General features: G+C 37.5%; 4 protein-coding genes across 15 annotated transcripts in view; 2 read left to right on the forward strand and 2 right to left on the reverse strand.

Moving 5' to 3' along the window:
- Positions 1–17,671, reverse strand: part of LOC124299244 (tetratricopeptide repeat protein 14 homolog) — a 28,143-nt gene extending 10,472 nt beyond the window's left edge. Inside the window, exons 1-14 of one of the 10 annotated variants that reach the window (XR_006906968.1) lie at positions 17,515–17,671; positions 16,421–16,617; positions 16,206–16,342; positions 15,745–15,821; positions 15,525–15,647; positions 14,904–15,118; positions 11,747–11,887; positions 10,328–10,519; positions 9,551–10,244; positions 8,691–8,998; positions 7,515–7,657; positions 7,049–7,184; positions 5,295–6,726; positions 4,693–5,176 (exon numbers count right to left, since the gene is read on the reverse strand). Coding sequence is in view for 9 of the 10 variants with exons in the window: in XM_046752310.1 (XP_046608266.1) it covers positions 5,033–5,176; positions 5,295–6,726; positions 7,049–7,184; positions 7,515–7,657; positions 8,691–8,998; positions 9,551–10,244; positions 10,328–10,519; positions 11,747–11,887; positions 14,904–15,118; positions 15,525–15,647; positions 15,745–15,821; positions 16,206–16,342; positions 16,421–16,581 (3,903 nt within the window). In the remaining variant the exon portion in view is untranslated. Of the gene's footprint in view, positions 1–3,895; positions 5,177–5,285; positions 6,727–7,048; positions 7,185–7,514; positions 7,658–8,690; positions 8,999–9,550; positions 10,245–10,327; positions 10,520–11,746; positions 11,888–12,588; positions 12,943–13,631; positions 13,848–14,903; positions 15,119–15,524; positions 15,648–15,744; positions 15,822–16,205; positions 16,343–16,420; positions 16,664–17,514 lie in introns of those variants that run through there. The other 9 variants (XM_046752314.1, XM_046752313.1, XM_046752315.1 and 6 more) reach the window with 9 other exon arrangements.
- On the forward strand, positions 104–2,044 carry LOC124299245 (mannose-P-dolichol utilization defect 1 protein homolog). Its single transcript, XM_046752319.1, has 5 exons — positions 104–256; positions 517–582; positions 946–1,078; positions 1,311–1,515; positions 1,652–2,044. Exons 1-5 carry the CDS (start codon positions 169–171, stop codon positions 1,895–1,897), a joined length of 738 nt encoding a protein of 245 aa, XP_046608275.1. The 5' UTR covers positions 104–168; the 3' UTR covers positions 1,898–2,044.
- Positions 17,672–19,168: 1,497 nt separating the features above from the next.
- On the forward strand, positions 19,169–23,420 carry LOC124299231 (pre-mRNA-splicing factor CWC22 homolog). 2 transcript variants are annotated; one of them, XM_046752292.1, is made up of 9 exons: positions 19,169–20,433; positions 20,511–20,828; positions 20,973–21,126; positions 21,232–21,384; positions 21,550–21,776; positions 21,850–22,130; positions 22,202–22,303; positions 22,373–22,529; positions 22,816–22,914. In XM_046752292.1, exons 1-9 carry the CDS (start codon positions 19,558–19,560, stop codon positions 22,855–22,857), a joined length of 2,310 nt encoding a protein of 769 aa, XP_046608248.1. In that variant the 5' UTR covers positions 19,169–19,557; the 3' UTR covers positions 22,858–22,914. The 2 variants fall into 2 exon arrangements, with proteins under 2 accessions (XP_046608248.1, XP_046608247.1); XM_046752291.1 differs by having other exon boundaries at positions 19,173–20,433; positions 22,373–22,533; positions 22,816–23,420.
- On the reverse strand, positions 22,723–25,053 carry LOC124299233 (EF-hand domain-containing family member B-like). 2 transcript variants are annotated; one of them, XM_046752294.1, is made up of 6 exons: positions 24,918–25,053; positions 24,338–24,508; positions 23,993–24,173; positions 23,759–23,888; positions 23,295–23,636; positions 22,723–22,777 (listed from the first exon to the last, which is right to left on the reverse strand). In XM_046752294.1, the coding sequence occupies exons 1-5, from the start codon at positions 25,008–25,010 to the stop codon at positions 23,438–23,440; spliced, it is 774 nt and encodes a 257-aa protein (XP_046608250.1). In that variant the 5' UTR covers positions 25,011–25,053; the 3' UTR covers positions 22,723–22,777; positions 23,295–23,437. The 2 variants fall into 2 exon arrangements, 1 of the variants encoding a protein (XP_046608250.1); XR_006906964.1 differs by lacking the exon at positions 23,993–24,173.
- Between the last annotated feature and the right edge of the window lie 13 nt (positions 25,054–25,066).

Consider the following 25,066-nt stretch of genomic DNA (forward strand, 5'->3'; position numbering starts at 1 on the left):
ATGAAACATTATAGGTATGTTGCGTATGTTGAAAACTAGGGAACTTTAATTTGGTGCGCAGCACTGGGCACATCCAGTGAAAAACTCAGACGTGTTACGAGTGTCACACTCACACCATTCAGCTCGAGGTAATCAAGGCTACAAGAGGTTCTACGGCAATAAGAAAACATGGCTGAGGCATTTAAGTCAGCCGCGCTGGTTCTTTTTACGGAGAAATGCTTTGAGGAATACTTTGAAGATCAGAATTTTTTCGACCGTAAGTTGAAATAACTGTTTTCTAATTTATTTACGATCTCGCGTTGCCTCACAACGATACTGTAGTATCAATTCAAATCGTGGGATTCTTGGAACTGCTTTGTGACATCGCGCAGCATTGCAGCAGGTCCAACAATCGACACGTGGATGCAAGCTGCGCCTTAATTCATGCGTGAATTTGTAACGTGGTATATTTAAAATGCAGATATAGAAGCATTTGAAACTGCACCTTAATAATCAATTATGTACATCATTTTTCAGCTGAATGCTTCAAATCCACTCTCAGCAGGGGACTGGGCATCGGAATTATAGCAGGATCATTTCTTGGTTAGACTTTTACCACTAGTCTTCTCACTGACAGAGTTATAATAGCTTGAAAGTATCATATTTAAGTTAATAACGTTATCGTAACGATTCATTCTGAAGGAAAACGGTTATTTCGCGAGTTTAAAATTGTTTGACATTCAGTAAACCGTAATAAAACAAAAAACTCATATTTCGTGATCTTTGTTCCATCAAAATCATTGTAAAATTAAGACAATGTGATTTTTTCCCCTATGTTTCGTTACGATAATGTTGCTAATTTCAACCTTGTTTAAAAATGGTACCTTTTGCATGCTAATGACTTGGTATTTTTTTTTTTGGAAACCACATACACTATTCTTTTACTTATCAGATTGATATTTACAGTTAAATTACCACAGATTGTTAAAATCTCTAACAATAAAAGTGGTCAGGGTATAAACATCTTCAGCGTATTACTAGACCTCTTTGCCATCACCGCTACGGTTGCTTACAGTTTTGTAAACGGATTTCCTTTTAGGTATGGATTTACTTCTCATGCACTTTCACATTAATTCAATCGCACAACCGATGAATTTAACTTTTTTTTTGTCATCCACTTCCACAAAATCACTTGGAAAAACTTTCATCTTCCACATTAGTCTCACGATTAATTCTATACTTGCTCTTTGTTGTTCTTATAAGTTATTTACTGCATTGATTTACCTCTAATGTAATAATTTAATATATTCAACATTATATATCACCCACAGTTCTTGGGGAGATGGAGTATCATTGGGTCTACAAACAGCAGCGATTGGTGCTCTGGTGATGCATTATAACGGTGCAACTCAACAAGCGGTTGCATTTGTTATTGGGTATCTAGCAATTGTGTATACTTTGACAAGTGGCCTAACTTCTGTGAACATTTTGTGGTCCATGCAAGCTGTGAATGTCCCGATCCTCCTTACAAGCAAGGTAATTATTAGGGAGGAATTGTTTGGTAAATCACTTGTGGGAATCTGTAGTCCATGTTAATCAGTGCAGATTGCTCGACAAAATGATACTATTTGGTTATTCAGTATTGCATGGACAAATCACTTGATATTTTCAGGTGATACAAGCCTATACGAATTACCGTAATGGAAATACAGGACAATTATCAGCGGCCACTTCATTTATGCTGTTCTTCGGTTCTCTCGCTAGAATTTTCACCTCTGTCCAAGAAACCGGCGATTCAATTTTGATTCTCACTTATGTGTGCTCTACAGCTGCCAATGCGCTTATCCTGTCTCAGGTACTTTATTACTGGAACGCTATCATCAAACCAGCTACCAAGAAGAGTAAAAAGACTAAATAAATATGTTACATACAAGAAATGCAGAATGTCAATATTTTTTTTTTTACATCAGCCAAATGTGTTTAATTAACTGTAATAGTTAATTATCAAATGAACGGTGGTGGTTTATAGTGAATTGTAAAAGCAACAACGCTGGATATGACGAACCATGATTTAGCTGATTATTTTGCTAATGTGATTAAATTAGACTGACTTACGATTAAGCTTAGAATTCATCATGAAAGATTATAATTTGTTAGCCAGATGTCAAACATCATTGAGGCGGGATTTCTTGTTACGCAACAGTTGTATTGATTGATTCACTTATCCTCGATTTCGACGTAGATTTAGATATCTAATTACTTTTGCTATTTCGTAGATTTCATGCCATTTCTTTATTTTCGTGTAAAACCAAATCATTGTAGCATATTTTTATTTAAAGCTGCGTATAGGATGTGGCTCTTTTGGCCTTTTTCGGGATTGAGATCGGTAAACTTACGATATTTGGAGATACGAATAAATTTAAGTTTACATCGCAATCGAGTATAGAAAGTTTCCCTTAAAGCCAGCTTAAAGTTACAATAGAAAAAATAATATAATCGAATATTTTGAGTGTGCATAGGAAGCTTTAATATAGACTTTAGATTTTGACAATCGCAATCATTTCACGGCCAAAGGTCAAAGTTCTTAAAGCATTAATCAAATTATCTCATATTTAGATAGGTACGCCGCCGTTAGAACGGTTTTGGGAGCTGAGTCGGGCTTCTTCGCCAGATAAATTAGCGCATTTGTTCAAGTTTGTGTCGATTACTAAAATAATCGACAAAAACAGAGCGATTCAAAATCTTTATGCAAATTCCTGAATATATTCTCCGAAGTATCAAAAGTCGTGTTTGAAGTCAGTTTTCTCGTCGACCATGCACACAACTCCTAACCGCTAGGGCGAATTGGCCAAGAACTATATCTACAAGCTGTATGATTTTGACAGATGTTTTTATCACTCCGGTTCTGGTTGCCAACCCCCCTAATCTTAATTGTATTCTAAACGGCTACCCTGGTCGACTTCGACGTATATATCTCCATACATCAAACAATAAGTCCACATAGCGTACACGCGAAAAAGGGTTCATTTTACGAATTTATATTACGATTTCGTAGAAAGCATGCCATTTCTTTATTTCTCCGTCAAACGGAAATGTATTGTAGTGTTTCTGTTCAGAATTTCATGCAGAATCGCAACATCAAGCCGCCCTTGACGTTTGCGACACGTCACTTAGATATTTGGAAATATATACGTCAACGTCGAAATGGACCAGGGCATCCCCTTAAATCCAAACGACGCGATTTGGTGGCGGTACATTTATTAGATCGTATTTAGTTTAAATAGCGGTTTTTCACGGTACATTTTATTTTACATTAACTTTCATATGACGATGAGAGTGTAATAGCTCATTTGAAGTTTTCTGTGTCTTGATACTTGCTAAATTGACCTAAAACGATCAGCTGATTACTCAGTGCGATTCCACATTACAGTAGTCGACCTATTTTAAGAATCCCAATTTACTGGAGTTTACTTCTTAGCTTATCTGCCCCGTAAATCTTAGAACATTCCTTGTTATTAACTATAGAAATATATTGAACTATGACATCATGGTTTCTCCTTTGAATGTACAATAGTAAATAAAGTCTTGCTAAAACTTGTAATATATTACTTACCTGAAAATTATTCTTCTAGTCATGACTAATTTTTTTTCTATCGCTACTACACTTTTTCTCGCTTTGTGCAAATTATTCATTTCCATACTTCCCAGGGCTCACGCAGAAATTATAAATAAGTGTAGCACTAGTAAAAGGTCCTTAATTGAGTTAGGAGTTAACAAGAGCAAAGAACGTAAATACGGAAAACATTTGATGAAAATGGCAGAATTGAAGTAACTCCGAATGGTTATTGGGACTAAATATTGCTGGTGTGCAAGAACTTGGTATTACGTGTGATATATATGTTGAGAGGCTTTCAAGTCGTTTTGTTAGATATTTTTTTTTAAGTTTTTTTTTTACAATAAATTGTGATTACATAATATGTATATCGTAAATTCTATTCGCCATTTATTATGATAATTGTAATATTACACAGATTTGAATCGTAATTTTGTCAAATGGGTAATTCGACAGGAAAGGAGAAATATACACAAGAATAAAAATAACGAGCAAGTCAGGTTTAGTTGTTTAGTTCTTAAATTCCCGGAAACTCACCATGCTTAATCGGAACTTTTGAAAACTATTTCGATTATTGAAGGGTGTCAATCGATGTGCTAAAAGCTAACATGACAGAGTTCTAAAATTATTCGAACCGAAGATAAATCCGTGTGATTTCAGAAAACTGCCTCGTTTTTGGCAACCTACTCGATAGGTGTATTTGGGTAAAATGACACCGGAATCTATGCGGAATTAATAAGATGAAAATCTCAATGACACGAGAAATTGAACAAAATAAAATCACGAACAATGATAGAACCGACAAATAGTGAACGAGTGCAAATTCCAATTAGCCAGGTTAATATTTGATTTCGTTCTATTTTCGCTGTCTTCGTGTTAAAGGTTCATTCGTCCGTAATGTTTCACTCGAGAAAGCTTCTGAATTGGCGAAACAATATCATTTACCACAAGCAGGCTATTTATCATCGAAATAATCTTGTTGCACTGGAAAAAATTAACGATTCAAAAGAAGAAAAAATAACAATCACAAACAAATCTTTTTTCCGAAAATGAATGACAAGAATAAATCATAAAACTAGAACAGAAAAATGTGATATGACGATTTGGTTACTTTATATCGCAGTAGCGAAAGTGTTTCCCATTCTTTTAGGTATGGCATACAAAATTTAAACAAAATACTTGAGTGTTGAAGAATATGAAATAAGGGAAAAAAATGGACGATGAATGAAGGCAGGAATATTTTCCAGTGTGATTCTGCGTCGTTCGAGTTAAGGTGTGTTTCGCTCACGGTGATTGAACACATGGCAAAGGTGACTAATCGCTCCCTCTGTTGTGTGAGGCTCTCTTGCTCCGCATTGGCAGAATATAGTCAAAAAGAGAGCGAGCGAGAAGGCGGGGTGAGGCGAGGCGGCGGTGGTTACAAGTGTGTCGGTCTGTTGTCTACCAGATCTTGGCTGCAAGGGCTCTCTGCATTAAAACATTCTTGCTTCGTTGCTTCATTCGCTCAATGAAGATATCCTTTCCTTCCAGGCTAGCGTCGCCAGTGGTACCGGGTGGGAAAGCCTCGTCGTCGTCGTCGTCGTTCTGGCAACAAACGATAGTTAGATGATCACTCGGCTGGTAGAGTTCGGATCGCGATGGTAGAGCGCGGAGGCGTTTTTCTCTGCTCTTTACATATTCTGCGAAAGCCTACCTAACCAACCTTGTTGTTAGCTGACTCGCCCCCCTCCCCGTCCCCCCACCTCTCGTAGTCATCATCGTCCCTCTCCTCTCCCTCACTCAGAGGGCCATCCTGTCTTTTGCTCTGCGGCAAGCCAGAGCCCCCGCCACCCTGCTGCTCGCCTCGCTCCCTCTCTCTATCCCGCTGAGAGTCTCTCTCCCGATCCCCGGCCTCGTTCCCGCCCTCGAGCATCTTGTTTATCTTCTCTTTGGCCTCGTCTACCTTTCTCATTGGATCGGGTGAGTAGCTCCTGTCGCTGTATCTATCGCGCGACGATCCTCGCCTGTCCCTGAAGTCTCGTCGGTCCCGGAAGTCCCGGAAGTTTTGTTTACCGTGGAAAAATCGGCCACCCCTGTTTCCTCCACCCCTACCGCGACCACCTCCACGATTGTTGAAGCCCCCGCCTCGCCGGTTTCCGAAACGGTTGTTGTGCTGGTTATTGTTGTAGAACCTGTTTCTGTTCTGGAAGTTTCCACCACCCCGATGGTTCTGGTTGTTGAAACCCTGGAACCGCGGCTTGTAATAAGTTCCTCTGTTGTTGTACGGCCTGAACTGCCGTTTCCTGTAGTAACCGCGGTCGCCCGATCTGCTGCGACTACGACTTCGCGTGTAGGACCGCGAACGCGACCTAGACCTCGATCTGCTGTACGAGCCGGACGGCGAGCGGCTATATTTACGCTCGTAGCTACCGGATCTACGCCCCGAATACGACCTGGACCTCGATCGTCTGCCAGATCGCGACCGCGACGATCCAGAACTTGAACCGCTGCGCGATCGGCTACGTGTGTTCCGCTTGGCGGGGCGGTCGCGGCTTATTCTCTTCGAGTTGTTCCCGTCACCGCCCGTTCCACCGCCGCCGCCTCGTCCGAGAGATTCTCGCTTCTTCATGTCGCCGCGTCTCCGGCGGTCGTTTTCACTGTCTGAATCGGTTCTCGGGCCCTTCGCTTGGCTGCTGTGAGTTTTCGCAGCCGGCGGTCGAGGGCCGGGCGGTTCTGGCGGATGGACATTACCGCTGTTTGTTTGACCGATCGGCTGGAACTTACCGCCAAGTGCACCAGAGGAAAATTTACTCGAGGGCAAAGAAGATGGCAGAGTGGACAGTGAGGCCTCTTTATAAGACTGGAATTTGTTTTGGGGCTGGGGCGTTGGGTACTTGACCGGAACCTGTTTGGGCAGTGGCGGTTCCTTTGGCAGCGGAGGCGGCAGTGTTGGCTGAACCAACGGCTGCGTTGTTGCTCTTTTTTCGGCCAATTCACGTTGCATTTGCTTTCTTATGTTCAACGATTTCTCCAGTGCCGCTCTCTGTAGCTTTTCTTCGTGCTCGTTATCTCCATCTTCGTCGCTGTCCAGTTTCAGTGGCGGCTTTTTATCCGGCTGAATGTCCTGCCACTTCTGCACGTGCGCCTCTTTTTGTCTGAAAAATACCCCAAAATCTTCACTGTATAGATGCACCAACATTACCATTGGTAAGCAATATTGCTGATGCATTGCCGCAATCATAGGAAATTTATCAAACTATGGCTGCACGATGTTTGCGATATTGCACGAACTTGTAAAACTCATCTGGAATTCTATTTGAAATTGTGCAAAGTTAAGTTGCGGCAAGGATTCTGCAACAGTGCAGAACATCGCGATATGCATTTAAAATATTTGACACCGTGCAACGTTACGTTGCTGCAATATTCTTGTAATATTGGGTCCCGTGTGGGCGGATCTTTCTAATATTTGACACTCACTTGTTGACGTATCTAGCCGCCTGGGCAGCCTTCCATTTGGCGTTGAGAGCAGCTGTATCCAGCGTTAATTTTGGTTCTGGATGAATCAATTGAGCTTCTTGCTCAAATATATCTGTAATTGGTTTCCTTTGAATATCTGCAACGTCAAAGAGTTCGAAAAAAATGCGGATCAAGTCGATGCTTAAGACTGGATTTTCATGAACAGTAAGATACTACGGTTGCATTTTTTTTTTTTTTTTTTGCGAGTTTTCTACGAATGGGAATGCCCATAAAGCAACGAAGCGTTACTGAGAGTCTCTACAAAACGGACTCTAGCACTACCTGGTGCGCGCTAAATGCGAAGTGCCTATTTTCTTGGCATTTGCATTGGCCAAGAACTAAGCAACAAAATACTGAGGCAGCATTTTGTTGCCTCCGAAAATCCAGACCAACGACTATTAAAATGTCTTCACGTTATTTCTATTACCTTTACGTTGTTGCGCAGTCAGCGGAGCCCTTGGCTCTCGTTCATGATAGGCTTTAGCAGCTTCGTCTCTCTCCCTTTCTCGTTCTCTTTCTCTACGAATTTCCTCTTCTCTACGTGTGCTTTCAGCAAGTTTCTCTGCGTTGCTATTGGGAAAAGCTATATCAGTATATCGATTTACACATTCCACCGATTAAAAATTATCAACAATTTTACAAATTCGTTGTGTCGATTTCCGAGTTCCATTCTGTTTGCAGGTAGTAGTAGTAAGTGTACTTCAAAACGTGAATTCTTTGAAATTTGAAGTACAAGTTGTTCCTTTCTTTTGTTTTACGTTTTCGCTCATTTTATACTTTTTTTTTATGCTTTCGAACAAGCTCGTATTTCAATATCGCCTATGAAAAAACAACCGTTTGCAATTGGTGTGGCTGACTTGGATCCATTTTTTGCAGTATTTCTCTTGATAATTGAGAAGACAGAAGCTACTTTTCTCTAAAAACAAAGAGTTTTCACAATAGCTCAATATTGGACGATAGAAACATTATAAAATACAGCATGTAAGGCGGAGAAATAATGTTACCAGATTTCTTGTCGTCACTTTTTACCTTAATCTCAAAATATCGATACCATAAGTTTAGCAAAGTTTTGTCGGACACTTCTTGCATTCATTTCCTCTACCCAAAATTGCACCTCAGTTTATGAGGGAGAAGTTTGGTAAATTCAATTAGCAAAAATCATTCACAAGATCCTGATCAGTTCCTATAAGAAATTATTTGACTGATGCAGATGACATCGAGCTGGAAAATAAAGTGCTCGTAGCGGTGGTTCTGTAAAGTTTTTTTTTAAACCTGCAACTACGTTTTACTACAATATGGTAACCAACGAAATTTGACGAAAAATATTAGTATACTTCACAGTTCCACCATTTTTCACTATCAAAACACAAAACCGCAATATGCGAATTTCTTCAAGATTCATCTGTGAAAGAATATAAAATGCCCCAGATTTCTAGATTAGATTTCCAGATTTTCCAAGACGACGTTGGACAATCATCGGCGATGTTAAGAAGTTAGAGAATTTTGAAACATTTTCTAGCCTAGCACTGTAAAAATAACTGAAAAGGCATGTGTGAATGATCGCGAAAGCCATGCTTCAATAAATCAATAATCAATTTCTCACCTCTTCAGTACAGCCGTTTCTTTTTCAACTTTCGCGTAGTAGGCGCTCAGTTTTGATTCAAGTTGTTCTAGATCGGGGAGCGAAGATTTCCGAAGGGCTTCCAAATCGCGTTCGAGTTTATCTTTACTCTTGCGTTTCTTACGCTCTTCCTTCTTCTTTTTCTTTCTAGTTTTCTTATCATCTTTGTCTTTATCCTTTCCCTTCTTCTCTTTCTTCTTCTTTTTCTTCATTTTCTCGCTCTCCGAATGCTTTTTATCTTTCTCCCGTTCTCTCTTCCACCGCGCAGTCTCCTCCAGAAACTTCCGTACCTAATAAAGTAGCATTATTCTCCATGGTTTTTACTACCGAGTTGCATGAAATCCCAGTCAATATCTCAAATTTCATTTATAAGTGTACCAATTCCCTCACGGTAAAATATTTCTTAGCATTTTTTGGACAAAATTTGACAGATTCTAGAAACTTCGACTAATTCTAAAACTAATGCGAAACTTTATCAACAGTTTCAGTTATCGGCACACAAGTTTCATGAAAATTTTGGAAGGGTGGCACTTTTTACTTAAATATACATGTAAAATTTTTATTTCTGAAATATTTTTATCATCTATTAAAGTTTATCAAGGTCTCAAGTATCAGTGTCAAAATTAAAGTTTTTCTAGTTTCTCTTAAACTCTTTAAAAAATAGAGTCAGAAGTATTTGTCCACCAAGAAGCATGTGATATTGGTATATTTTATCTTCTGTTAATAATGGCAAACTACAACTTTTTCAATACAAAAATAAGATTGAGAACTGATTTGAATAAAGTTTTCATGAAATTTGAGGCATACCACTGGAATTTTTACACCTCAAACTACGACATTACCTTGTCTTCGTAATCAGAGTCGTCCTTAGTTTGCTCCAAGAACTTTCGTACTTTGGTTTCATAGTCGTCCGACTTGTCCCGAGAACCTGTATATGGTAAGGTAACTGCGGCATCGTGAGCCGCGGCAATGGCAGCCGGTGGATTATTGTATTGAGCCATGCGTTTGCTAAGCGGCGACAAAGATCCGCGGTGATCTTTCTTGTGCTTTCTTTTGCGACTTGGGGACCTTGATCCAGACCTAGAAGTACCAGACGATGAGGAGCTACTCGAGTCTGAGCTCGAGGAGCTAGACGAGCCACTGGAAGATGAACTGGAGCTTGAACTCCACCTCTGTCTTTTCTTTGACCGGGACTTTCGCTCCTTTTTGCGTTTCTTCTTCTCTTTCGTTTTGTTTTCGGGTACTTCTTCGGTTTCGAAAGTCTTAAACGTGTCCAGAGGATTCAACCCCACTGTCAGTGTTTTGGTTTTTATGTAATCAATGGAATTTCGCGCTTCCTCATGGTAAGGCGCTATTGCCAGACAATTCTCATAGGCCTTTTGAGCTTCTTCGAAATTGTTTTCATCTTCGTAACTCCGACCCAACGCTACGAGTGTTTCGGCCATGTATTTACGGGCGTTCGCATGGGTTTGGTTGAGCTTTAAGGCAGTTTCAAAATCGTCGATTGCTTTCTTAAAGCTTCCACCATTCGCGTACCTGTGGATAAACAAAAAGTGACCATCTGAATTGAGTCAATCCTTTGCAGAAAAGAGTCTAAGCTGTTTGTTCATCAAACTCACAGTGCCCCTCGAGCCACCAGTCCTTCAACGTTTCGGGGGTCAACAGTCAAGGCTTTGTTCAAGCATTGGAAAGCTTCGGTGTGACGCCCAGTCTTGAAGTGATCTATGCCTTCGGCGACACTTCGGAATGCCCACTTACTGGCTTGCGTTTGCCGCAACTCATTGGCATATTCAGACTCAGGGAATCTTTCCCTATGTGAAAAAAGCTCGATTGTCAAACTAAATACATCCTGAGGTAGAACCGTTTTTACAAAAGAATAACAATTCGGAATGCTTTTTGAAAATAGTGTCAAAATCACAGGGCTGGTAGCTGTCAAGTCGTTTTAAAAGAGTAAGAAAAATGACTCTTAGACCTAAAAAAAAGTGACTCTAAAGTGACTGATCAGAATTAATTATTACACATTAATTGAACGAAGTGTTACCAAAGTGCTATTCATTTCATCAGAAACAACCCTATTTTCACTCATGTCACTGTACACGGGTGTTCCTTGTTTTTCACGTCTTTTTCTGTTACGAACAAAAATGTATCACTCTACACGATATTTAGTAAATGAGTTACAAGTGAACAATAACTTTGATTTATGAACTTATTGTCCTTTCGGGCAAAACATTTCGATATAGAAATAATGAACAATGTGATCATGGTGGATTTTCCTAAATAAAACTGAAACTAATTTTTCTGCTAAAAATACTGTAATACTTAACAAACAGAATCTTGTCTAGTGGATATCGCGTAAGAAGAAAATGGTGCAACCAAATTTTGTCTGCATGAAACTCAATAACGACCGACAAAGTGACTTAAAAGATCATTTATTGGATAAAGTAACAGAAAGTGACTCCGTTGAAAAACGATGACCAATAGTGAGAAAAGTGACTGGCTACCAGCCCTGAGATCATAGTGTTATGCTCACGCATTCGGTATTATCTACTCAGTAGATAAATTAAACATTGGAATGACGCACATTCATTTAAAATAGTAAGCAAGAAATGAAAATGTAAATTAAAATAAAATGAAAGACAAATTTAAGATTTCAAGAACTCCAGTCTTGAATATTTGAGATTTTGAATGATTTCGTAGTTATGCAAAATATTTCATATATTTTGGGAGACTTTATAAGATGTCACAAATTTGAGGGATTCCATGAAATTCCAAAATTTCCGGAAATTTTAAATGATTTTACAGAATTTCTGTATATTCGATCATTCGGGATTCAAGGGTTTCACTGATTTTGATATTTCAAAGATGTCGGGAATTGATGATAATTTGATAGGATTTCAAGGTACTGCAGAAGAGTCGAAAGTGATCTGGTTACACTAGATTTCACGGCTAACCAGCCCCTCGAAAATCTGCGTCTATGGTACGATCTTTTTACTTAATTGAAAGAAATTTTTTTTTGCAAACTTATAAAAACGTTTTACCTGAGTCCAACCATGTTGGAATGATTTTCTTGAGCAAGACCCATCAAGTTGCAAAGATATTTAGTGTTGTTGGGGTTGTTGAAGCCAGTGCTATTCTCCAACATCGCTTCATAACTCTGTCCCTTGTTGTCCATAAATTTCCTAGATCACAAAAACGAGATTCAAAGTTTTATTCGTTTTTGTATGTGTGCGTCAGGAGCCGACCACCAAAGAAAACGGATTTAAATGAAATCTTTCAACAGTTAAACTTCGACATTGGTAACCATATAGACTGAATTGCGTCATCTGCCTCCCAAGGCTCTTGCAATCAACATATCTCCGACCTATTAATCCTTGGTCTTGCATTTTCACAGCCTCCAATTCATTAATTCACTTGCATTTAAGAATCGTTTCGGTTTTTCCGTCCGTTGCTCTTTTTTTTGTATATTCCAGGGCTTGCCCAATAAAATCCAGAGAGTATTTGCACACATGCGAAAGACTTTTCCGTCTTTCCTTCAGTCTATATGCGTTACAAAAATTTTCTATTCCTAACAAACAATAGATTGGTCTCTATTATTGATACGTTACAAATTCCTCAATTACAAATTACAATATATTTCTTCACTTTCTTCAGTTTATTGTATTTTTAACACCTTCCAAACTATGAAGTTCATCGAAAGTACCAAAAAAAGATGCTATTTCTAAATCCGTACCATTAAAAAATCAAAATAGACCGTATAAACACTGAAGGGATTCGATAGAAACATATTACGTTGAAAGTATTAGTGGCTTTTATGATAATCATTTCTTAGCTTAGACCTTACAATGGTAGAACCTCATTATAACATGAACTAATGCCTCACCTTTCTCAATGGCTAAGACGATTTATTTATAGGTTTTTGTATCACATTTTTGTAATCATAGTTTTTAATCCTGAACACAAAAGCACACAGCCTATTATCATCAACGATGATATTTGGTTTAGATTTGGTATTTTTTTTTTTTTTTTTGTTTTGGTTTGCCTGTTTGTTTGGTGCGATAAAACAAATTGTATAGCCCTATAGGTATAGGAGGTGGTAACCACACCACGAGTATTTTTTGTCTTCCAAGGTTGACCACAAAAAAATTTACTTAGACGTGCAGAACGCTTTTGCCTGTTTTGCGCTTTGTTCAGTGTCAATTTGAATGACATCGGGTTTTTATTTTGTCATTAAAAGCTGTAAGTTTAAATTAGGCATTAATCATTTAAGGTTGTGCGCAGTTTCATTAGGAACTTTTGGAATATAGATGACTAGGGTTCTAGTTGTTTGGTCCCTTTTGGAAATATAATGGACACCTTATTTGTTTTCTTTTGTTTATTTTTACTTCTCTGAAGATAAAAATTAAAATAAATAAATGAATAACGATTTTGTCATAGTCGAAAAATTATGTAGGAGCAGTATAAAAAAAAAATGATTTAAACTTGATGTTTTTTCATCATTTTTTGTTCATGATTTAAACTTGATAATTTTTCATCATTTTTTTTCCTCTGAGCGAATAATTACCATCAAAAATAGCTGATATTATGAAATTAAACACATAAAAATAAAGCGCGAAAGAATACGAAGAATATTTTGTGTTTCATTTCTACATCAGTCATAATTAATACCTAATCAAAGTTTCTCTTTTAACTCATTGTATATTAATTTATGTAGCGATAATTTAGGTGCAATCAGAAGGTCTACTGCACATAAATTAAGTATAGAATTTTGTTTCAAAGACATATAATTGTATGTAATAACTGAAAGTGTGATTATTGAACAAATTAATAAATGTATTTTTTGAAACATGATTGATAGAGTAAAAAACATGTAACAGTGTAATTATAATCAGGGATCAAACAACCACATTTTATGGTTATACCTACCGTATGGTGCTCAGACTATAGCATCTGAGAATCTGCATCTCACACTGGAAATTCAACTTCAAAAGACATTTTGGTGTCATTTGACATAGTCTGGCTGGTGCTTTATCACTTTTTGATAGTAGTAATATATCGCAAACGTAGATAATACATGTGCGGTAAGACAGAGCCACTTGTCTGAATCATTTGTATCACATTATATATTCATCGTCATACTGACTACCAACACTTTTTATGCAACAGAGAGAGGATCTGGCACCTAGATTCATAAAAACGTGTCAAACGAGTCAAATCTGATTTACCTTCAATGATTAGTTATTTGCAGATTAAGCGCAAGCGGGAATTAATCCCCGCATACATCCTTGTTACATCTCTCAATGCACTCAAAACATCAATTTTTTTTTTTCACCATCTTTCTTTACATATGTTTATCTGATGAGTATGTTAAGTTAACATGTACCACAGTATTACCTGATAGTATAGTATAAGATTCAGAATATAACGATGGTTTTAATTTGTCTTTGTTTTTCAAAATAAGTATTTTTAGCTACCGAGAACTGAATTATTAATCACTCAATGTAAATAGGGAACTGTTGTCAAACTCAAATTTAACTGTGTCGTTATGAAATTTATTCCGAATCAGTTAGGTGGTGATGATTTGGTTGATCCTTGATAAGATTGGCAATACGGAAATTTTTGTTGCTGCACAAACCCACGATCTTAGTTGAATAATACTTTGTACTAGTATGACATAGAACAAAACTAAATGAAAAGTTCAATTCCACATCTTCATTCTTCATATAATACATTCAGTATCGCATTTTATTATATAAACTCATTGGGATCCTTGAGCGATCTTGCGGTAAGGAATGTACTGCAGTAACTGTCACGGCCTTTGTAACGTGGTTGTTGGTAACTTACTTTTTTTTTTATCACGGATCAAACTAATTGAGGAAAATGAATGTCCTTGCAGGAATTTTTCTCTACCTTGATATTTGATATATTTGTCTAAAATGATCAGGTAATTTTTCTATCCAACGCCATATTGCCTTGACCAATACCGCATTAAAGATCCCAAATATGGGAGATTCCCAGATTGCCAATCTTGATGGCGAATTCAATGAGTGGATGTGTGATTATTTTGATTGTGAATCGTATTTGTATGACTCAATAGATTGGATAACGTGAATTATCACAGATGATGAGTGGATCAACAAAACTTTAATTATAAACATATGATGGACAATCAAGAATGGTAGACAAGGTTCAACTCACTTGTAAGCTTCAGGAAGATCATCAGAATGAATAAGGCCCATAGGAGGGTGCGGAGCTTGGGATTCTCGGGCAGGTTCATTCATAACGGCAACGACACGTTCTGCTTCAACGTTAACCTCACTAACTGCGACGCAGACGAGATCGTTGGCCATGTAGCCCCGTGTGACACCCTTCTTGTCCACTGCCGGCACTGTGGCCGTATTCAAAATCAAAGCCTGTCAACAGAGTTTTATTATTAAATATTGAATTGATGGCCATTATAGATGGATGGGCTGTGACGGCTGAATCAAGAGCTAAGAAAAAAAGAAGAAACAATTATAAAAAGTCTCTCGTAATGTTATTAGTACCAAAGATGGTGAACACTAATAAAACAACATCCCTACTATTGTTTCATTTGTGTTCACAATCATTGACATAATAACAATGCTAGAGATGTTTTTTTAATAGTTTTCTCTCTTTTCTTAAATTTTTATAAAGAGACATTAGTCTTTGAAATTTATTTTCCATCCTGTAAAATTTCAACTTCCAGGACTCATTAAAGTTCTTCAGGGTATTCCAGAGAAAATTCAGGGTACATTTCAAAAGAAGATTTCCACCAGGATGAAGGGAAATTCAACATACCTTTACCCCAAGGTCGGTAACCACTCTAGGGCAGTCGCTACAGTTGCAAAGAATTTTAAGCAGAAGACCCGCAGCACTTTTACCCATAACTTGTGAGTAAATAATATCACCGACGGCCAAACTCTAAAAATTGTATAGGGAAAAAAAAAAATCAATCCGTGAAAACATGAATAAGTTACATTTGTAATTTTCTTCCTTAGAGCAAAAATATTTTATTCACCTCTAAAAAATTACGAATCCTCTGCGATTTCTCCATCGTAACGAAAGAATCTAGTCCTGGCATGGTCGCATAATATTCTAAAACAAAAATTTCAACATGTGTCTGACACTAACACGATTCTTCTGTTTTTGTTTGTATTGTATGTATTTATTTATTCATTCGTTCATTATTTATTCATTCAAATATACGAAAAATTCCATTGAACGTATTTTATATTATTCAAACAGTTTTTTTTATCGTCTTAAAACAATTTTAAACGGTTACAACATAAGTTATGAACAATATTAGGCAAAAAAAAAAAATTAAATTTGCAACCTGTTTGAAAAAATGAAGTTGTATTAGAGTGAGAAAAATAGCAAAACAATTCAACTAGAAATCTGTAACAAGATTTGACTAATTTATCATGCACACATACAGAATGGTTACTTTTATTCTATAAATAGTGATGAAAATTTTCCTACTTTGATATTTACCCTCATCGCCAAAGTCTTGTTTGATTGGTTGAACGGGCTTGTCCAAGTTAGCTTTGTCATAAAGCGCATCCGCCTTCTTAGCAATAAATTGCTGGAGTTTCAATCTTTTACCCCTATCACTAAAACTGTAAACAAAATTTTGGATTTTATAACTCTGAATAGTTAATTGTGTGCTTGTAATACTTTACTTCCGCATTATTTACCTAAGTGTTTTTTGCCGCTGCTGGTAAATCTCAAAACTAGGTTCTTTAAGATTTAGCAGGGTCAACTCGTTCTCATTCCGCTCTCCTTCCCACACCTTCTGTAACTGCTGCCCATGGTAGTTCAACGCTTGCGCGACTAAGCGCGGCTCCATAGATTCCATAACTGATTCTCAGCCTTGTTGATAAAACCTATAAGACTGTAGTAGAAATAGGTCGAATTTTTTCTTCACCTAGCACCATATTCTTAAGGAAAAAATGTTCATTATAAGTAAGAACTGAAACTATCTCTAGTATTCATACTACTTCTGATAAAAACTACTTGAGAAGTATACGAATGATAAATCTATTGGCCATAATTAATAGTTCTTTGTTTGCCAAAGCGAATTCATCAAACTGGTACTAGTAGCCAAAGCTAGCAACTCCATGACACAAAGTTATACCAGCATCGAATGGTTTAGCTGCTGACTTTGGCTGTTAGTTTCAGCATCGTTAATGTAATATATATTCATTACTCACATTAAGCACAGATTTTTGAAACAATTTTTGAGCCAAAAAACATTGTAACAACTTATTGTAAAAGCGAGCCCCACAGCTTAATCTTAGTTCTCAATGCTTAATTCTTGAATTTAACAATAGATGGAAATGAAGATAAGAATTGGGCGTACATAATATATACGTAATTATATGCTATGAATATTGTATATGTATAAAACATGTATCATGTTCAGTGAAAGTTATTCCTAAAAGGTCTCAGATACGAGTTAAAATTGAAGTAATTGTGAGAATAGGAGTAATGATACGTCAATCCATAATTTCGAATCAGTTCATTTGCAAGCCTATGTAGGATGAATGAATTATAAATGAATCAAACGAGTTTAATATCGATTTGTTGATAACAGCAAAATGGTCGTTCCGGTGAGTTTCAGGAACGACGCCATATCGCCTCATGCTGATACTACTTGATGCGGCAACGCGGACAAAAAAAAAAAGAACCGGAACCAACTCGGATACGAGATCTTTCACTGATGACTAAAATATCCGAAACATTGCGATTTTGTCTATTTCGTTTTGTTCATAATTAACGTGAAACTCACCTGATGATGAAATATCACTGTACCGGTAGATCAACACTGCGATTAAACCACGTACGCTAACGAGCCACCATTTTCATTGGTAACGAACACATCCACTTGGTCCTCACACACATATACCTCACATGCAGGCTCCAGTCGACTGACTACTCGCGTCAAGTCGTGTGTCGGCCCATTTTGTTCACTTTGCAGCTGCTAAATACGGTGCGTTCCGAAACTAGCTTCAGCGTTAAAACTCCCTAGGACAGAGACAGAGCCACCCACGAACTTGGCAGCACAAAAGAGATAAAAGATGGTTGACAACACTGGAACCTAATTTCGGAACGCATCCGTTAATAGGTTTGTTCGTGCTAGCTACACTTTCTACACTTTCGTGGGGAGTGTACACTTGTGCGTTCGTTTTAGCGAACGTGACGTTGATGGCGCTGTTCGTTTTACAAATGTCACTAGACTTTCGTTACACTTTGGCCGTGGGTATGTTCCGATATACACTGCGACCACTGTACAGTGTAACGTGAATTTAGTATACTGGGAAATCGTTCCTTTATAGTCAGTTATACTGGACTTACACTGGTTACTATTTAAAACGTAACGCAGTCCAGTATACTGTCGGCCCCATTTTTGACACAGCATATAAATGAGTGTATTATTATAGTTTAATAATCAATGAGGAGAACTATTGTTGGAATATTGTTAAATTAAAAAAATTGATATTAATATCAATTGTCAATTGATTTTCTACTATAATAAAAGTAAGTAGTTTTTCATTAAAAAAATTTTAATTGTTCCCACAAATTTAGTTTTGACTAATCACGTGATCAAAGCACTACGAGTACCCTACCTCGAAACCTCCAGTGTTCGCAGTAGAAATATGGTTATTCATGACGTCATATATTTCGCTAGGGTACTGCGGCCGTATACTGCAGTCCATATCGGAACGAATTTTTCTACAGTGAGAGCACTGTGCAGTGCTCGCAGTGCATATCGGAACATACCCCATGTTCGTAAATTGACTGCCAGTACTAAAAATTCCCTAAGACAGAGACAGAGCTGTCCATGAACTCGGCAGCGCAAAAGAGATAAAAAATTGCTGACAGTACTGTCAGTCAATTTTCGAACACGGCCTTTGTGTACACTTTTTACACTCGGTCTAGACCAAGTGTAAAAGGTGTAAAAAGTGTAAACGGTTAAATTCGCATGAATGCTACAGGTTTTTCCACTACGTTAGTGAACTGTGATGCGATATATACCTTTATTAAAACTCACGAGTGACAACAAACCCATAACCTCACTCCAAATCAGAACAAAGCAGTACAGTATTTTACTTAAAAAACAACGTTCAATTTGATAGCAGTGTACTTAAAACATAAGGTATGAAAGATTTCGTCAACAAATTCCAAAAATGCTTCATCTTATTTACTAATTTGTTGTATTAATAAGTGTTTCGAGGAAAAAAACGACTGTACGTAACGTGCGCCATTTTTTTGTCCCCACTTCTCTGCACATTCTACACCATTGCGTTCGCGCTATTTTAGCTACACTCGAGAAGCGAACGTACACTCCCCAGCAATCCCTAGTACACTACCCTAGTTCTTTTTACACTCGTGAGTGTAGAGTGTAGCTAGCACGAATAAACCTAGTGTGTATAACTTTGATCAATTATGATCTGTGGTCTTGCTGCAATAAACGTATTTGTCGCGTGGTATACATGGTTTTACCCCGTTCATTGGCATACGAGTTTATCGTAATACCGGCACGGTTGGATCGACTAAAGCACGACCAGAGTGGTTCGAAACTACGCGCACAGCGCTCCGACTTGACATTTTGTACTACAAGTTTTTTGGGGTTAATGGTTCCATGTGTCTTGTGGCAATAATGAGCCTTGTGGTCCGAACTTACATATTTTCATCGGTTTGAGTGCCCTATAAACAGCAATTCTTTTTTAAATACAGAGAAATAAAATTCGCGCTGCTTAATGCCATAAATTTTTCAATCAATATTCTTATTCATAGTAATTATTGATGTGATAATTGGTAATAATTCATTATGTCTGAGAACACAATGAAAGCCAAACCTGACAAGAGGTGTTCGCCATCGATAAACAGTAACGATGAAACTGAACACGATAAACGTTCGAGGAGAAGTAAACGTAAGAACGATGGTTCAGACTATGAAGATAAGAGTGATCGTCACAGTAGGCGAAAGGAGAGAAGTGATTCTAAATACTACAGGAGCAACAACAGTAGCAGAAATGGCAGAGATAGAGACAGGAGACGTCATAGAAATGACAAGGAACGAACTCGTCGAAGTGAAGACGACAGGCAAACAGCCACAGATGAGAATGATAAATCGTATCGAAAGGGTCATGACTCGAATGACAATGGTTCACTACGTAGATATTGGAGCGATCAGTACTGGAACAAGTATCCGACCAATAAACAAGAAAGAATAGGACAGCGTTTTTATGGCGGTCGTCACGAGGAGAGGGATGAATCACCCAAACGTTGCTACGACGATAAAGAAAATGATGAGGATGTCGCGTGTGCTGAAAAGAATCAGATCACGGTGGAAAATGAACGAGAAAAAATTACACCAGCGCAAAAGCGAACGGTGGATCTTCTGACATCGAAAACTGGTGGTGCTTACATTCCACCAGCCAAACTCCGCATGATGCAGGCTGAGATCACTGACAAATCGGGAGCTGCATACCAGCGGATATCTTGGGAAGCCTTGAAAAAGTCCATTCATGGATACATTAATAAAGTCAACACCAGCAATATCGGATTAATCACTAGAGAATTGTTACACGAGAACATTGTCAGAGGTCGAGGCCTGTTAGCGAGATCTATTATTCAGGCTCAAGCTGCCTCCCCTACTTTCACACCTATCTATGCAGCACTTACTGCTGTGATCAATTCAAAAGTACATGATTTATATTATTGATGTTGGTTTCCTTTTTTTAATATTATTCTGAAATGCTCACGTCATTTCTTTTTCAGTTCCCTAATATTGGTGAATTGTTGCTCAAGCGTCTAGTCATACAGTTCAAGCGTGGATTTCGCCGTAATGATAAAGCTCAGTGCATTTCTTCGGCCACGTTTGTTGCCCATTTGGTCAACCAGCGTGTTGCCCATGAAATCTTAGCTTTGGAAATACTAACTTTACTAGTAGAGACGCCAACTGATGACTCCGTCGAAGTTGCCATCGCATTTTTGAAAGAATGTGGCATGAAACTCACAGAGGTTTCCAAGAAAGGGATCGAGGCAATATTTGAAATGCTTCGCAACATCTTACATGAAGGACAGCTGGATAAAAGAGTAGGTAGAAACACCTGAAATCATAAAACGTTGACATTAGTTTGGTTTCAATATTTTATGATCTATTAAGGATGTTCCATTTTACTTTAATTATGCTGCATAGTTTTTTAATTAAATTTCACCACTGAGTTGAACATATTTCAGGTACAATATATGATAGAAGTTATATTCCAAATTAGAAAAGATGGATTTAAAGATCACGAGGCTGTGAATGAAGAGCTTGACCTTGTTGAAGAGGATAATCAGTTTACTCACCTTGTGACTTTGGACGAAGCAACTGACCCTCAAGATGTACTGAGTAAGACTTGCATAAATATACGGCTTGCATTGACTTCATAATTGTCGGCATAGTTATAACATGACATTTCAAAATGTGGCATCTATCAATTTTTTTTTCTCATAGACGTTTTCAAGTTCGATCCGGACTACATTGCAACAGAGGAAAAATATAAAGCATTGAGCAAAGAGATTCTTGATACTGACAGTAGCGGTTCAGATGGTTCTGATGGTGATGAAGAAGATAACTCTTCTGACGAGGAAGATAGTAATATCACAGGTAACTTGTTTTTTCAGATACATTTATTTGTGATGGAATTTGTAATTGTGGAGATGAAGGCGTAATTCCTTCCAAAATATAATATCGGTGACTATTTCCTACCTTATTAAAAGTCCCTCAAATTCTGTAATATTTGATGTAATAAAGTAAAACGGATTCTTTCAGGAGAAGCAAAGGAAGATGTTATAGTCGACAACACTGAAACTAATTTAACAGCGTTGCGCAGAACGATCTATTTAACTATTCATTCTTCTCTCGACTTTGAAGAATGTGCGCACAAATTGATGAAGATGCAGCTGAAGCCTGGGCAAGAAATTGAACTATGTCACATGTTCCTGGACTGTTGCGCAGAGATGAGGACATACGAGAAATTCTTTGGTCTCTTAGCTGGGGTATGTGCTTCTTAGCGGTTGCTCAATGTTCTGTGAAACATCTGTATTTTGATTGAATGACTTGCTTTTTCAGCGATTTTGCGCAATTAACAAAATCTATGTGACGCCGTTTGAACAAATTTTCATCGATTCGTACGATACAATACATCGTTTGGACACCAACAAACTACGTAACGTGTCCAAATTCTTTGCTCATTTGTTGTTCACTGATTCCATTTCTTGGGAGGTTCTATCTTGCATAAAATTAAATGAAGAAGACACTACCAGCTCTAGTCGTATCTTCATAAAAATTTTATTCCAAGAATTATCTGAGTATATGGGACTTTCGAAATTAAATCAGCGTGTAAAAGATGTGTAAGTAATGTCTTTATTAGATATTGATGTGTTGTACTTCTTCTATTTGAAACTGTTTTTTTGATTCAAAGGACTTTGCAAGGAGCCTTCGAGGGTTTATTTCCACGAGATGATCCAAAGAATACAAGATTTGCTATCAATTTTTTCACTTCCATTGGTCTGGGTGGTCTTACGTAAGTTATATTCATTTTTACTAATTGAAATTCCAACAATATTTTTCTATATGAATGCTGTAATTTCAGGGATGAATTACGAGAACACTTGAAATCGCGTCCGAAGCCAGCTGTAGTGCCAGAATTTGTTGAAGACAAAAAAGAGTCGTCTAGTTCCAGCAGTTCATCTTCATCTAGTTCCGAATCCTCGTCGAGTTCATCGTCGTCGTCATCATCATCCGAGACCGCAAGTACGAAATTTTTCATATTTCTAAATAATGATTACAATCGCAAAAATTGCGAATATGTATATTTTTAAAATTTTCCAACCTAAAATTGATTATTTGGGGGATTAGAATTTCATGCCAAAGTCGGTACCTGAAACTGCTAATTTTTTTTTCTGGAAAAACCAGTGGACCACTCGTTTTTTAGTAATTTACAAGTCAGGTAAAGAAATGAAATTTTTTTGTCATTTTTCGTAACTCTTCACTCTTGCTGTAAAAAAAGAAAGAAAAAAAATCTATATTTCCTAGGTTCTTCTGAATCTGACGACCATCGGAAAAAGAAATCTGTGAAAGAAAAAACCCAAAAAAAGAAGAAGAAAAACAAAACGCAAGTGACAAAAAAGAAACCAAAAAACAAATCAATCGTGAAAGATGTTTGGGATATAGAAACTGATAGAAACTGTATTAGCAGCAGTCACGAGACAAATGTAGGGCGCAGGAATAGCAATAAAACGCCTAATGATAGATTGAGTCAATCAAAACGATCAACCAAACCAAATCGGCATGGAGAATGGGACAGGGAAAGTGACGATCGGACAAACACGCAAAAGGACAAAAATAATAGGCATAGAAGGCATAAGGATTAGTGAATAATGACAGTAATTTTTATAATGTAACAAATAATGAATCACAATATCTCGTTGGCTGTATATTTCGCCTCTAACGCATCAAGATACTGGGAATTTATTTGAACAGATATCCTCTATTATGAATAAAAAAAAAAATACCTTGACACTCCTGTTATTTAGTTGATTTCATGGGGTTAATAAACTTTGAATGAATTCAGTTGAATTCAATAAAGGTTAACCCCTCCGGAAATGATCACGTTTCAACTTCTGATTTGTCTCCAAAATCCCAGAATGCAAAAGTTTTAATACGCCTCAGGTGTATGGCACACTGAACGACCAAGAGGAGCATGAGTCCTCTTGATAAAGTCTGCTTGGAGGTTACTAACGATTGATGCAACATCTTGCTTGAACCACCTCATCGACTGCTTAACTTGACTACCCTCTTTATCGATTCTATTTTTCTTGCCATACTTGTAATTTTTATTGAATGGCTCAACATATCTGTCGTAAATAACAATTACATGTAAATCATTTAAAGCAAGGAAATCATAAACATATTCCATCTATTTAAAATATCAGTAACGCTATTTTTTGTGGCAATAAAATTCCAACAAAATGCTCACTTTCGATTGATTTGTTCAGAAACATCATAATTATTGTGACTTTTCCTGTAAAGTCGATGGCCAATGCGAGAAGCTAAAATAACTTCAGTCACAGTTTTTTGAGGATTTACCAATTCTGCTGCTGTACCATCTAAAATATTATGACGCAAATGACTAAATTTTTTTTATACTAATGTCAGAATTTCCAATAGTATATGTAAATGATTTCGAATGCTTATGATTAAAGAAAGTTACTGGACATAGTGCGTTTTCCAAAAATTGTTGTAACAGGGTCAACGCCGTTTGGTAAATTTGATTTTTGGCCTGAAGTTTTACCAACTTCTTTTTTCCAGTAACTGTTCATAGCTGTATCTCTTAGCTCACAGATTAGCAATTGAAACGGTGTCCGTTTAGTCATTTCCAAACAGGTTTTTACCTTGATATAACGGATCAAAAGCTCAGAAAGTTTTCAAAGTTCTATAACATATATCACCGATATCAGAGAAAAAGGTCGCTTGGACCAACGTGGTTGGTTTAAATAGAAAAGCTCTCATATCATCGGCGAAGAAGCTGAAGAACATAAATTGCCCTGGTACATACTCCGGTGTGAGTGCCGAGGTCAGCAGTACCAATCGGTAATTGATGATTGAAGCCATAGTCTTCTCGTTTATCAGTAATATGCAATTTAGATTTCAACGCATCAACACTGTCTTGGAGTTTGTAATCTTTAAAACACGTTTCCAATCCATCTTCCAAAATCACAGTTCCAGCCTACAGTAAATAAGTATTTAATAAAGCCTCATGACACGTCAAAGATCAGTATTTGAAACGTTGTTTTTTCTTATGGTTATTACAAAATTCCAAGATATTGTTCATCCGGAAAATGAAAAAAGTTCTGCCCCCACAACCAGAATCTGTAATAGGCAATGTCGTTGGCTGAAGATATTTAATTAAGGGCATGTGCATTCGAACATAACTCAGTCGGTAAAAATAGGACTTTATCCGTCTTCAATTGACGGTCATAATGAAAATTAAACAAGTGGCAATAAATGTATAAAATTCCAAGAGTTCCTAGTTGACAATACTCGTCACTAATTATCAGGTGAACGTGACACGTTCAATGTTCTGGGCAACAGAACAGGAGTTTTTAGCGAGTTTGAAACAAGGCAAGCAAACGTACAGGCCTTATCTCTGGATGGTAATCCATCTTGGCATAGTGTCCAATCTGCTTTCGCACGTCTTCGTATCGCATCGCTGATATTTCCATTGCCATTTTCGACTCGGAATCTTATTCCTGTTATTCGGTTATGTTATAAGTTGTTACTGTGC

The sequence above is a fragment of the Neodiprion virginianus genome, chromosome 2, assembly GCF_021901495.1.
Source record: "Neodiprion virginianus isolate iyNeoVirg1 chromosome 2, iyNeoVirg1.1, whole genome shotgun sequence".
In the NCBI taxonomy this organism is placed as follows: Eukaryota; Metazoa; Arthropoda; class Insecta; order Hymenoptera; family Diprionidae; genus Neodiprion; species Neodiprion virginianus.

Coding starts and splice junctions, on each gene's coding strand:
- LOC124299245 (XM_046752319.1), top strand. CDS start 169: ATGGCTGAGGCATTTAAGTCAGCCGCGCTGGTTCTTTTTACGGAGAAA. Junction 583..945: donor TATAGCAGGATCATTTCTTG/GTTAGACTTTTA, acceptor TGATATTTACAG/TTAAATTACCACAGATTGTT. Junction 1,516..1,651: donor CGATCCTCCTTACAAGCAAG/GTAATTATTAGG, acceptor TGATATTTTCAG/GTGATACAAGCCTATACGAA.
- LOC124299231 (XM_046752291.1), top strand. CDS start 19,558: ATGTCTGAGAACACAATGAAAGCCAAACCTGACAAGAGGTGTTCGCCA. Junction 21,127..21,231: donor TGACCCTCAAGATGTACTGA/GTAAGACTTGCA, acceptor TTTTTCTCATAG/ACGTTTTCAAGTTCGATCCG. Junction 21,777..21,849: donor TCTTTGGTCTCTTAGCTGGG/GTATGTGCTTCT, acceptor TTGCTTTTTCAG/CGATTTTGCGCAATTAACAA.
- LOC124299233 (XM_046752294.1), bottom strand. CDS start 25,010: ATGGCAATGGAAATATCAGCGATGCGATACGAAGACGTGCGAAAGCAG. Junction 24,174..24,337: donor ACCTCGGCACTCACACCGGA/GTATGTACCAGG, acceptor CGTTATATCAAG/GTAAAAACCTGTTTGGAAAT. Junction 23,889..23,992: donor TGGAAAACGCACTATGTCCA/GTAACTTTCTTT, acceptor ATAATATTTTAG/ATGGTACAGCAGCAGAATTG.